General features: G+C 41.7%; 1 protein-coding gene across 4 annotated transcripts in view; it reads left to right on the top strand.

The window, feature by feature from the left end:
• The window catches only part of Myo16 (myosin XVI), a 524,203-nt gene that overhangs the window by 116,943 nt on the left and 393,706 nt on the right, over positions 1–13,554 (top strand). For all 4 annotated transcript variants that reach the window (XM_004663404.3, XM_045145894.1, XM_045145893.1 and 1 more), the window contains exon 2: positions 11,771–12,034. In XM_004663404.3, coding sequence (XP_004663461.2) covers positions 11,809–12,034 — 226 coding nt within the window. In that variant the 5' untranslated portion in view covers positions 11,771–11,808. The remainder of the gene's footprint in view (positions 1–11,770; positions 12,035–13,554) is intronic.

Here is a 13,554-nt window from a genome sequence, read left to right as displayed (position 1 = left end):
CTTAAAACCTCTGTGGGATAGCCTCTTGCGTTTTACTTTTCAATATTTGTACAGGGTTGAAATATAAACTTACCATCTTAATGATGCTGTGGCTCAGGAGTATTAAGTGTATTTACATTGTTGGGTGACAGTTTTCCAGAACATTTTCATCTTGAGAATCTGAAATTCTACTGAAAATGAAGTCCCCCAGGCTTTGAAACCACCACCTTCCTTTCAGGGTCTGAGCACTTAAGACAAGTGGACCTCCACTGTGGGGACCCTTTAGTGGAGGGTTTATTTCACTTAATCTTGCACTTTCAAGTTCCATTCATGCATCATGTGACAGGATTCCCTTCATTTTTAGCCTGTGAATATGCCTTTTAGTTTGTCCTCTATGGACATGTAGCCTGTTCGAAGCTCTTGGCCTGTGTGAATAGTACTGAGCATGGCTAGGCAACCATCGCATGAACTCTTGCCTTCACAAGTTAGAAGTCTATACAGAAGTGTAATGGTGGGGGCATGTGATTGCTTGCTTTTTAATTTTTTGAGGAGCCTCTACAGTGTTTTGCATATAGATGACACCACCCTGCATTAACTGACCCAGGGGAAGGAAGATTTCCCTCTTTCAACTTCCTGTCTTGTAGAGCAACCTCACTTCCTATCTTGTACAGCATCCTTATTTCCTGTCCTGTAGAGCACCCTCACTTCCTGTCTTGTAAGGCACCCTCACTTCCCGTTGTGTAGAACATCCTCATTTCCCTTCCTGTAGAGCACCCTCGCTGGCTGTCTTGTAAGCAGCTGTGCTTCTATCCAGTTGTGGTCTGACCTCAGTTAGTGACTGGTGATGACAGAAACCTTCTTTACACTGGGTGACCTTTGATAAACACATGTGTCAAAGAATTGGCTCCTTTTTAACATTTATTTATTTGAGAAGGAAACAACATAGCAGATAGAGTCAGTGAGTGTAGGTGTGCCAGGACTTCCTGCCACTGTGAATGAACTTGAGACACATATATCTTGGGTAAAATTCAAAGTCATTTCAATTCTCCTTGCCTTATGGCATGTTATGCCCAGTTCTCAGTGCCCCCAGTGACCACCAAGGAGAACCAAACACATATGCAAAGGCAAGGAGCTTTATTTCGGGCTTAAACTCAGACTCTTGACTTCACCAATGCAGTGGATCCATACAAGAGCCCTGAGCAGCAGGGGGGGCAGGTTTTATATAGGGATTTGAACCAAGAAGTAGGGAATGGTTCCATGATTGGTAGATTTAAGTAGTACTGCACTTGTATTTTTCTGATAGGCTTAGGATGCTGGGGGTCAGAGCTGGTGGGCAGGGGGCTAGGGGAATCTCAAGCAGATTAGGTAACTTTTATTGTGATTGGCTATGTGTGTTTGAGGAATTTAAGCAACTTATAACTATAGAAATGTATGGCATAAGCAGTTTGTGGTCTTTTTTCAGTAACTGTTAAATTCTTATTGAAACCTTGCCGGGAAACAGAAACTTAGGCCTAGTGGTGACTCTGAAGCCTGTCATGGTGTCCCTCTGGATCCTGAGTCCTTCAGGCTCACCACGAAGCTCTGTCATGGTGAAGCAGGGGATAGCTCCTATGCATCAGCATGGTTATGATAATGTAGTAAGGTCAGTGAGGGGTCTTATGCTTCCTGAAAGAGCCAGGATGCAGGGCACAGGCGAGAGCCCCAGTTAGCCAAAAGAGCTGAGCAGAGCTTCCACAGCTTCTGTGTGTAGCTTGTAGTCCCTGTGGTCCTAGATGGAAGCATCCCTATTTCACAAAGATACACTAGTGTTATTGACATATAACATCCCAATTTCACATAAATGTATGCTCGCTCTTATATAAGATATAAACTATATTTTCTTTCACTTAACACAGAAAATTGTAATATTTTTATTTTGATCTGAGGATTCATTTTTTCCTTTAGAAAAATAACATCTCTTTCCAAATTTCGCCAAGAATATGTTGAGCCTCTTGTCAGAATTCATCCCTTTTTAAGGCCGTTTTAGGTCCATTAATGAAGGAGAAGTAATCAAACTATACCGGAAATTCTAGTTTAAACATTAAGGCTAAGCAGTCCCAGGAAGCAGCCATCCGTTCTTCAGTTCTGGGCTTTGTCAGTGTGGAGACAGGTGATGGCACCAGGGCTGAGCCCTCCAGCATGCCTGCCAGAGCTCGGAATGCAGCTCGGCTTTGCCTCAGAGCAAGCCTTAGTAGGCCAAAGGCAGCCCGCGGGGCCTTGCAGAGGCAGGCACACTCATCTGAAACTGCTTGTTACACAGTGTGGTCGTTAAGGAGACCGCCACGCTTTCCCTGAATGCTAGAGTGCCTTCCATCCCCATTCCTTTCCACGGGAAAAAGAGATGCAGGCTCTTGCCATCCGAAGAGGGATTATCACTAAACCTAAACTCTTAACAAGTAACTGCAGCCATCACTATGCCAAGCCCTACGCTCACCTTTCGTGCTAACAGGTCCATGGGACATGTCTTCAAATGACTTCAATTCTCTAATTGGGCTGTTTGTTGAGTTTTTAGTTCTCATATATAATTTTTTTTTTGAGACAAGCCCAACAGATTGACCCTTTTTTATGAGAGAATCCAGGGTCTCCAGGCACTGTAATTAAACACCAGTTGTGTGCGCCACCTTGTGCACATGTGTGACCTTGCATGCTTGTGTGTCTGGCTTATGTGGGACCTGAAGAGTCCAATATGTATCCATAGGCTTCACAGGCAAGCACCTTAGTCACTAAGCCATTTCTCCAGTCTTCTTATATATTCTTTTATTTCTACTTCATATGCATAGATTTCATTTATTCATATTGTGTAATTGTTATATACTACCTACAAAAAGCCCAGTCCATTTTCCATTGCCAAATCAGAGCCATATTGCAAAAAGGGAAGATAGCACAGTCAGTTTTCCAAGCTCATTAGCCATATCTATCACCTGTCATAGGATGCATTTCAGTCTGTGGATATTGCCAAAAGGGAATTTCTTGTCTTTGCAAGGACCACAGAGTTCCTGTTGGTGAGCTTCACTAGATCAATGTGTTTCTTCTTTTGAGAACAGAAACAATGAGTCTTGGAGCAGGTCTGACATTGGATTGCTTCCACTCGATAAGGGTTAAAACCCTTTTGACACTTGCAGCAGAGTTGTTTGAAGTAAACTTTATTAGTTCCAGAGATGCAACACAAGTTCTCCCGTTGAGCCCTGCAGTCTACAGTGAAAATAGCCATAGTTTGGTTCCAAAATCTGCTTGCCCTTCCTTTCCTGAGCTTGTGTGGCACCCTCCTCCGCAACGCCTGGGGCTGCTCAGTTCCTCCAAGTGCTTGCCATCGTCTCAAAATCCTGGTGCAACTTGTGTCCTGCAACGTGTTTTGCCTTCTGTGATCGACCTCATAGTTTCCTGGTCACATGGGTGTCTTCTTACATATTCTTGATTTGATTCTTCTTTCAAATATAGGTGTCCCATATGTTTTGCTTTTTCCAGCCAATAGCTTTTGTCTTTATGTTCTTAATAATGTCTATTACACCACAGACCAATTTAGTTTTGTTGCAATCCAAAGTACTGGTTTTTCTCTTATGGGGCATGTTTCTATGTGACATGTGGGGTCTAGGAGCGTTTATTGCTTTGTGTTTGGACACCCTTCTCAATGACTTGGTGACATTCACAGCACATAAGTTTATGGGATACACCTGAATCAAACCACTTAGTGGCTCCGCCTTGGCCACAGATCACTTTTCTGTTTTGTTTGGGTTTGTGGGTCTGCATTAGTTGGCTCAGTTATACTTCACTGATTTGCCCCTTCACCTCCAAAAATGACAAGTGGAAAGTTATGAAGACCAATTTTCTTAAAACATAAGGGAAATGATGGTCAAAAAGTTTGTTTCTCTAGTACTTTCATCTTTTCATTGCATACTAGATTATTGTGTCTTAATTTTCATCTGTAAAATGTTCCAAGGAGTTCACAACATGCATTTGGGCTGTGGAAAAGACTATCTTAAGTCTCACTTCTTGTTGCTAATTCTCTTATCATGGGTAAGAGTAGTTATGGCTGTCTATCAATGACTTTAAAATCATTCTGCTATTGCCTACAAGTTAGTGCAGCAGAGCTTATTTCATTATATTTAGGGATGTCCTTTTCTCTCTGTATTTGGTGACTAGTACCCAGCAGGATTCTGGACTCCCAGTCCTAAGAGCTGCCTCCTAGGGGGTTTTGGTTTTCCTCTGGTTGACCATTTGCTCATTTCCTTTTCCTATTTTGGGTCCTAAAAGCTTCATTTTAAGGTGGAATGGAAGTAATGGGTCTTCTTCCCAATGTTACAAATTTTAAAGTAGAAACATATCCATGGACATTTATATTGGTGAATGCTTTTAATACCAGCACTGGGGAGGCAGAGGTAGGTGGATCGCCATGAGTTCAAGACCAACCTGAGACTACATAGTGAATTCCATGTCAACCTGAGGTACAACAAAACCTTACCTGGGGGGGGGGCACAAACCATTCTTTTATTCCCCTGAGAAAGTACAATTCCTGGGTACATTTTCTGCTACAGCCATGCAAGCTGAGTGTGTACCTGTGCTCTTATTAATGACATTGACCTGTAATCCTGCTTGCTTATTGTGTTTTTGAGGCAACCTTTTCCTATTTTCAGAATATGGAAATTGAGATAATTACCATCTTTCTTCTATTTTTATTTATTTAACATCAAAAATCTCATTTTCTAGTCTGTTCTTCAGTCACTTTTTAAAGTTTTCTGTTCAACCATTATTTAAACAATAACACCCCATACTTAGGATGCTAATTTTTGTGGCAATTAGAACTCCAAAACTATTAGTGGCTAATCACTATAGGATTAGACCTCTTGCTCAGATCAGTTAAGGAAAGAGGCTGGAGAAATAGCTTATCAGGTACGGCACTTGCCTGTGAAGCCTAAGGCCCCAGGTCCAACTCCCCAGAACCCAAGTAAGCCAGGTGCACATGGTGGCACATGCGTCTGGAAATTGCTTGCAATGGCTGGAGGTCCTGGTGTGCCCATTCTCTCCCTCTCTCTGTCTCTCTCTCCCTCCCTCCCTCTCTCTTAAATAAATAATTATTTTTAATTAAGGAAAGGGCTCATTGGTGGGAGAAGCTTCCTTGGGCAATGAAAGAGGACAGGGCTCCATCTACATATGGCCACTGTTGATATGGGTTTCAGTGAGCACCATGCACTGAGGCCAGATCCAGAAGAAGGAGCCTGGTTATGGCTAACAAGTGAAGGTCTTACAACTTGGGTCTGAAATGTGAAAGATGGGATCTAAATATGTATCTGTTGCACTCAGTTCTGTGTTGCTGGCAAAAAGCACCTGATCAAGAGCAGCTTGCAAAGGGAAAGGTTTATTTTGGCCTACAGACTCAAGGGGTACCAAACACTGACAAGGGAAAACTGGCTATAACACCCATAAGCCTGCCCCCAATAGTACACTGCCTTCAAGAGGCTACAATTATCAAACTGCCAACAGCTGGAACCTAGCATTCATAAAGCATTAAGTTTATGGAGGACAACTGAATCAAATCACCACATTCTGCCCCTAAAGCCCACAAACTGATAACTATCCATGATGTAAAATGTAATGCAACAGTCCAACTTTAAAAGTCAGCATATTTTTATCAATTCTAATAATGTTCAAACATAACCCATAGTCCAAGGTCTTTTAACTGAGCCATAATACCAAGAACAAACAAACAAAACCCCCAAACAAAACTACAACAGATAAAAAGCACCATACAGGCACAGAATAAACTTTCACACTGGAAAAGATAGTACTTGGCATAGTAAAGAAATATTCAGCCAATACAAGTTTTAAAATGGGGCAAACATCAAACACTAGTCCAAGCCTGACAACTCCAACCAATGACAAGTCTCCAAATCCAATAATTCTAACCATGGACAATTATGCCCCTCCAGCTAGACTACTCACAGTCCTGGGAAACTTCATCAGGTGCCAGCAGTTTTCTTTGGCAGCCATCTTCTAGTCCATCTCCACTGGCTGGGTCTCCACTTGCAACCCGCAGTTCATCTTCATGGCTCCACTGGGTCTCCACAGTAGTTATCCAAAAAGACTGCTTCACAATGCCCATGGCCATTTACAAAATACAAAACCATGTTGCAAATTCAATGACCCTCTCTTTCCTGCTTTTGCTCTACTCCATAGTGCCAGATGGGCTACAAACTTTTAAATCTGGGGGCAGGGAATGAAAACAACATTAAAGAACAGGACAATCCTTAAGCATTCAGGCCATTTCAAAAGTGTCTTCAGGGCTGGAGAGATGGCTTAGCGGTTAAGCGCTTGCCTGTGAAGCCTAAGGACCCCGGTTCGAGGCTCGGTTCCCTAGGTCCCACGTTAGCCAGATGCACAAGGGGGCTCACGCGTCTGGAGTTCGTTTGCAGAGGCTGGAAGCCCTGGCGCGCCCATTCTCTCTCTCTCTCCCTCTACCTGTCTTTTCTCTCTGTGTCTGTCGCTCTTAAATAAATAAATAAAAAATTTTTTAAAAAAATACTTTAAAAAAAAAGTGTCTTCATTCTTCCCGTTGTCCCAATGCATATCAGCTTGTCCAATTCAGTGGTCATAATCTCTCAAACAGTTGGAGCTAAATGGGCAGAAATTTTGGCTGAAAGATTTCATTAATTTTTTCTGAGTCATATAGCTCTGCTCACATCAGTCCATTTCTATGAATTGCAACTTTTCATAAATTATCAGGTCATGGGCATAACAGCAAGCATCACACAGAAACTGCTTCTAGCCCAGTCCAGGAATACCTCACAGTCTGTAGTTCTTACTGCATTCAAATCTTTGAGCTCTGGTAATAATAGCCCATCAAGCCATAATTGTAGCACTGCAAGACATTTCTTAGGCTTCCTTCCACTTTCATCCTGGAACAGAATAGAGGACCCAGATGTAAGCCCAAGTAGCTATAGCCACCTGATATTCAATAAAAATGCCAAAAATACTCATTGGAGAAAAGACAGCCTCTTCAGAAAATGGTGTTGGGAAAACTGGATATATATCTGCAGAAGGATGAAAATAGATTCTTCTCTCTCGCCATGCACAAGAATTAAGTCCACATAGATTAAAGACCTTAACATCAGACCAGAAAATCTAACACTGCTAGAGGAAAAAGGTAGGGGAAACCCTTCAACATGTTGGTCTTGGCAAAGACTTTCTGAATACAACCCCAATTGCTCAGGCAATAAAACCACAGATTAATCACTAGGACCTCATGAAATTACAAAGATTTTGCTCTGCAAAGGACACAGTGAAAAAAGCAAAGAGGCAACCTACAGAATGGGAAAAAAATCTTCGCCAGCTATATATCTGATAGAGGATTAATATCTAGGATATACGAAGAACTCAAAAAGTTAAATAATGAGTCAAACAAGCCAATCAAAAAATGGGCTATGGAGCTAAATAGAGCATTCTCAAAGGAAGAAATACGAATGGCATATAAGCATCTAAAAAAATCTTCCACATCACTAGTCATCAGGGAAATGCAGATTAAAACTACATTGAGATACCATCTCATTCCTGTCAGATTGGCCACCATCATGAAAACAAACGATCATAAATGTTGGCGGGCATGTGGAAAAAGAGGAACCCTTTTACACTGCTGGTGGGAATGCAATCTGATCCAGCCATTGTGGAATTCAGTGTGGAGGTTCCTAAGACAGCTAAAGATTGAACTACCATATGACCCAGCTATAGCACTCCTAGGCATATATCCAAAGGACTCATCTCATTTCCTTAGAAATACGTGCTCAACCATGTTTATTGCTGCTCAATTTAAAATAGCTGGGAAATGGAACCAGCCTAAATGTCCCTCAACTGAGGAGTGGATAATGAAGATGTGGCACATTTATACAATAGAGTTCTACTCAGCTGTAAAGAAAAATGAAGTTATGAAATTTGCAGAAAAATAGATGGACCTGGAAAGGATTATACTAAGTGAGGTTACCCAGGCCCAGAAAGCCAAGCACCACATGTTCTCTCTCATATGTGGATACTAGCTACAGATGATTGGGCTTCTGCATGAGAATGAAAATACTTAGTAGCAGAGGCCAGTAAGTTAAAAAGGAGACATAAAGGAAAGTGAAAGGAAGGGAGGAGGGTACTTAATAGGTTGATATTGTATATATGTAAGTACAATGATTGTGATGGGGAGGTAATATGATGGAGAATGGAATTTCAATGGGGAAAGTGTGGGGGTGGGGAGAGAGGGAATTACCATGGGATATTTTTTATAACCATGGAAAATGCTAACAAAAAATTTAAAAATTAAAAAAATATTAGTTGGAAAGGGCCAGAAGCCACACAGTTATGATTCTAAAGGTTACAACCCCACTCCTGGTATCAATTTTACTGTCACAGTAGCTTCACGTTGCTGGTGAAAAGCACCCAACCAAGAGCAGGCTGTGGAAGGAAGCAATTTATTTTGCTTTACAGACTTGAGGGGAAGCTCCGTGATGTCACAGGAAAATGATAGCATGAGCAGAGGCTGTACATCACCTCCTGACTGATATCAGTTGGACAACAGCCAAAGGAGAATGTGACAAACACTAGCAAGGGAAAGACTGCCTCCAACAATATACTGCCTTCAGGAGGCTCAAGTTAAAAAATTGCTACCAGCTGTGAACCTAGCATTCAGAATACACAGTTTTATGAAGGACACCTTAGTCAAACCTCCACAGCATCTAAGAAGAAAAGTTTGCTTCATGGAGAGCCAGTCATTCTGTTTCCCAGCAGTGAACACGTTACTTCTTGCTACATGTGTTTTTGTAACACTCACCTGTGTGTGCTGGTAGAATAAGGTCCTTCTTGTGTCCCCTCAGAGTCATGTCAGTTCACACAAATTTCCTTTTTTTTAATTTTTAAAAATTGATTTTATTTACACACACACACAGAGAGAGAGAGAGAGAATGGGTGCGCCAAGAACTTCATCCACTGCTAATGAACTCCAGATACATGTGCCAACTTGTGCAGCTGTCCTATATGGGTCCTGGGGAACTGAACCTGGTTTCTTTGGTTTTACAGGCCAGAGCCTTAACCATTAAGCCATCTTTCTAACCCTCACATGAGTTTTCATATGAGGCAGAGCTAGCAGAGCAGTGAGCACAATCTTCATGAGGAAAACTCCTGGCCCAACTGTTGACTAGATGAGCCACAGGGACTCTATGTGTGGCAATTAGCAAGTCTTGCCCAGACTATGGGTAGACCGAGATGTGAAATGGTGGTGTAGGGCTCATGTCCTCACCCATCAGCCTTATGAGTCTCCCTGAGGCTGTCATTTTCATTGCTCTCTTCTGCTTACAAACTTTCATGAGTTTTTAGTCAACTATACCAAAATTCTGTTTCCCATGACTGTTGTTTTTAGAGTTATATTATAGGTTAGCCAACATCAATACACATGACACAGTTCATTCACCTTTAATTACACACACACGCAAACATCACAATACCTAATGCATTTTTAGATTGTAATCAACTTATATACTATTTAAAGACAAAGTATATGGTATTATTTAACAAGAAAATATATTAAGGACCAAAAGTTAGAACAAGACATAATGGCACATTATAAAAATGTCATACTAGAACCAATTATTCTGTGTACTGACTTAAGAAACCAATAATGAATAAAATACAGTGAAACTCAAATTTTACAGGTATTTATTTGGAGTTTAACAAGTGAAGCTTTTGATGATTTTTTAACAAATCCTAAGAGGAGAAAGGTAATTAATTTAAGCATAACCCTTGGTACTCCTTTCTGACATCTGGGAAGGATTACTCAGTAAATTGTGGGTTGACACAGCAGTGTCCTTAGAAGTTAAATGACATTTTCACCAGGAGCCCTTTCCTGGGAGCAGAGACCTGGAGGACCAATGTTTATTAGATTACCCTCCCTGCCAAGGGCATGCTAATCAGTGTGCGGCCCGCTGAGAGGCTGTGTTACTTTGATGAGATTTCCTGTGGCCTGTGATCTCCTGGGACCCACTGACAGGCCTGGACAGCCAAGAAAGCAGCAGGGCTCCACGCACCAGTCAATAACAAAGCATGGTGCAGTTTCCTGAACAGATCTGAAAGCGGAAGTCAGTTCCCACTCAGTATTAAGGAGCACGCAGACAGTCTGCTTGAACCAGGATTGTGGCTTTTATCACACTGACAAGCTCTGGGTAGTTGTCACTTCAGCACTACCTTTGCCTGTTCCTTTCAATGCTGTTGGAAAGGGGTCATTTTACTTGCAGCTACTCCGTATCTTCAACATCACGTTTACACTTACTAATGAAAAGTCTTAATGAAAACAGGATTGTAAAATATTGACTTTTGTCAAATTCAAGTAAACAAACAAAAATATCCCAAATTTTCCTAATCCTGCTTTCTGTCTCTTGCTCCTTCCGTCTATGGAAAGCAATCACACCTTCTTTGCTGGCTTGAGAGAGTCACTCCTTTGGCTAGTGATCCACATGAGTCTGGAAGGAGCGCTTCTGACTGGCCCACACACATCTCTCCAGCCTTAGATGCAACAGCTTCTCTCAACTACATTCCCCACTTGCAAAACAGGGGTGGCCATATGAATGTACCAGATCCTGAGGTGACGATTTGCAGGACGCCAGTGGAAACAGAGCTGTACGTAGCACTGCTGTGGCTGGTCCTTTCAAAGCAACAGGGCACCGTCCCAAAGATGAAGTGGAATCTCAGTATGTGGTTTTCTCTTTTGTCATCTAATGTGGCATATAACCAGCAACAGTTGGGGCAGGTACAGCTACTTTCACCTGTTTGGGCTCAAACAAAAAAATAAATATTCCAAGAAAAGAACTTACAAGGCATGGTGACATAGGTCGGTGGAGGCAGGAGATCCTTTCCTATATTTGTACACCACCGTCTATGATGCCCAGTGCTTCAAGACTAACTTCCTGTCCCTGGTAAATTTCTAACCCAATGGTAAATGTAAGTGTGCACTTTAATCACTGGTGTTTGGGATGGTGTCATGGGAAATGCTATATTGAAATAACTTTATTCAAATCCCGAATGAAGAACTCAGTTTGTAAGTGATCACATTAATCAAACAAAGATGAAAGTAGCCACAAACCTATCTGTGATTTTCTTTTTTGAAATGCACCCAAAAAGCAAATTTATATACTATCTTGGTCTTCATACTTAACCACAGTAAATTCTCTTAGAAACGAACACGATTCATCATGAAGAAAAAGGTCAGATGAAAGCTTGGTAGAATACATTCCAGTCCTTTCTCTCACATTAGCTGAAACATCAGCTATGTCATACCAACTATGTTAGTGAGTTTGGAAAGATAAAACAGAGAAGGCTACCCCGGTGCACCTGGTGTTTGTGAGAATAAAGATTTGCAAAGCATAAAGAGAAGCAGAAATAGAATAGCATGTTGAACTCTCGAATTCACTGTAACAGAACTAGTTTGATATAATGGTTATACCTCTGATCCTTTTGTATGCTTTTACAGAAACAGGAAAGGGCGGGTTATTCATAATTGTGTTGGGCAAAGTACATCTTTATCTAATCCTATAACTTGTTTTTACTTTCACGGAATCTTGGGTCATTCATCGGCTGTTTCTCCAATCTGTAAGAAGGGTGCTGGATCTCTGTGTCCAACAAAAGACTGGTGGGTGGACTCCGGCTGCTGTGGGCACTGTGGAAGCAGGGACGTGGGAAATGCTGCTGGCCCTGGAGCGCTAAGGATTTTACACTCCTTCTTCCTTGCTTTCAGGTTGCTTCCAGCTATGTAACGTGTTTCGATCCCATGAGATGGAAATTGACCAGTGCTTGCTGGAGTCGCTTCCCCTGGGCCAGCGGCAGAGGCTGGTGAGGCGCATGCGCTGTGAGCAAATCAAGGCGTACTATGAGCGCGAGAAGGCGTTTCAGAGGCAGGAAGGGCTCCTGCGGAGGCTTAAGCCGGGCAAGAGCCCGAAGGTCCGCTTCAGCCTCGGAGACGTGATTCAGGATGCCATCATCCACCACAACGACAAAGAGGGTACGTCTTTCCCACGCCTCCTCTCATCACGTAATGTGGCTGCTGGGTTGTCTTGGTGGAGGAATGGTAGATAGGATGCCTTTCAAGTATTAAGGCCATGCTCTTTAAATTGTATGAAGTACTGAGGGAAACATGCTCTTCCAAGAAGTCCACGAAAAGTCCCAAGTAACTTAGAAAATATGATAAAGTAAAAAAATGGTTAGGTGTTTTTGTGTTTTGCTTAAGATACCAGAAAAACAACTGGTTTCCCTTCAAAATAACTGGATTTGTTAATCGAGCATTTTTAAATAATTTCCTTTGATGATGACTGGCTGCTAACTTTATTACTTGCTCATACATTGTACAGATATTGTAGTAATGTTAATGGCTTTAAAGTTCTTATATCAGTTTATCTACAAAATATTTCCAATATGATATCATAACTGTGCTCCCTGCAATTTCTCCTAGAACTTGCATAAGCTCAGGTCTGACATTTGGGTCTTTTCTCTATTTTGAGATGATTTTTGTTCCACTTTTCTAAACGTTAAGGGGTTGGGATTATTTCAGTCTTCCATGTGTTTGTATCCAGTTTTCCTAGCACAATGTACTAAGACACTTTCAGAGTATCACTCCGTTGTAGATATGTGAGTTTATTTTTGGGGTCTCTATTCTATTCTATTGACCTTCATGTCTGTTATCATGCCAGTACCAGGTTACTACAAAGCTCTATGGTATATCTTGAAACCAGGTCTCAGGAGGCCTCAGCTCTGTTCCTTTTATTCAAGGAAGCTTTGGTTTTTACTGTCTTGTTCATTTGTGTCATCACAAACCCAGATCAGTCCCATCTCCATCACCCCACAGTCATTTTTACATAGGCATTTTCTGTGCTTTTATCGTGGTTGTTGTTACAGTCTTCTATCCTAAGTTCTAGCTGAGGGAGCTGCCATTCTCTTGTTTTGTGTTGTATCTGAATGACTCCCCCAGAAGCGGGATCAGTGCTGGGTGCCCAGCTGGCCATGCTATTTTAGCAGTAGGGAAACTTTTAGGAGGTGGAACTTTATTGGAGTGAGTAGGGCACTAGGAATCTACCTTTGCAGGTTATACTTGGACCCCAATCACATCTAGTGTCTGCTTCTTGCTCACCATGAGAAATGAAAGCTCATCTACCTCGGAGTCCTGTTGGGATGTTCTGTCCTAATGAATGCTTCAGGCATCCATGGGCTAATTGTCAGAAAAAAGGAGTCAAAGTAAGTCCTTTAAACTTGGAGTCATTTCCATGACTAAACTTGCCCACATAGTTAGAAACGTGTATAATATCTTATGAGAGAAATTGTGAAATGTTTGGAGAGATGGACTAGGCAAGTCCTGTGATGCTGTAAACAGGTTAAAGACAAACACAGATAAAAACCCTAAAGACAAACACTGATAAAAACTCAGAAGACCAGAATGCCAACAGCAAAGTGGATGCTACAATATAATTTTGTAAGGCTTCACGTGGCAATAAGGATGCTATTGAGAAAAGAACAAGATGTCATACATGT

Source organism: Jaculus jaculus, chromosome 3 (genome assembly GCF_020740685.1).
Source record: "Jaculus jaculus isolate mJacJac1 chromosome 3, mJacJac1.mat.Y.cur, whole genome shotgun sequence".
Taxonomy (NCBI): Eukaryota; Metazoa; Chordata; class Mammalia; order Rodentia; family Dipodidae; genus Jaculus; species Jaculus jaculus.
The sequence above is the reverse complement of the archived record's forward strand: the minus strand, read 5'-3'. Positions and strand labels throughout refer to the sequence as shown.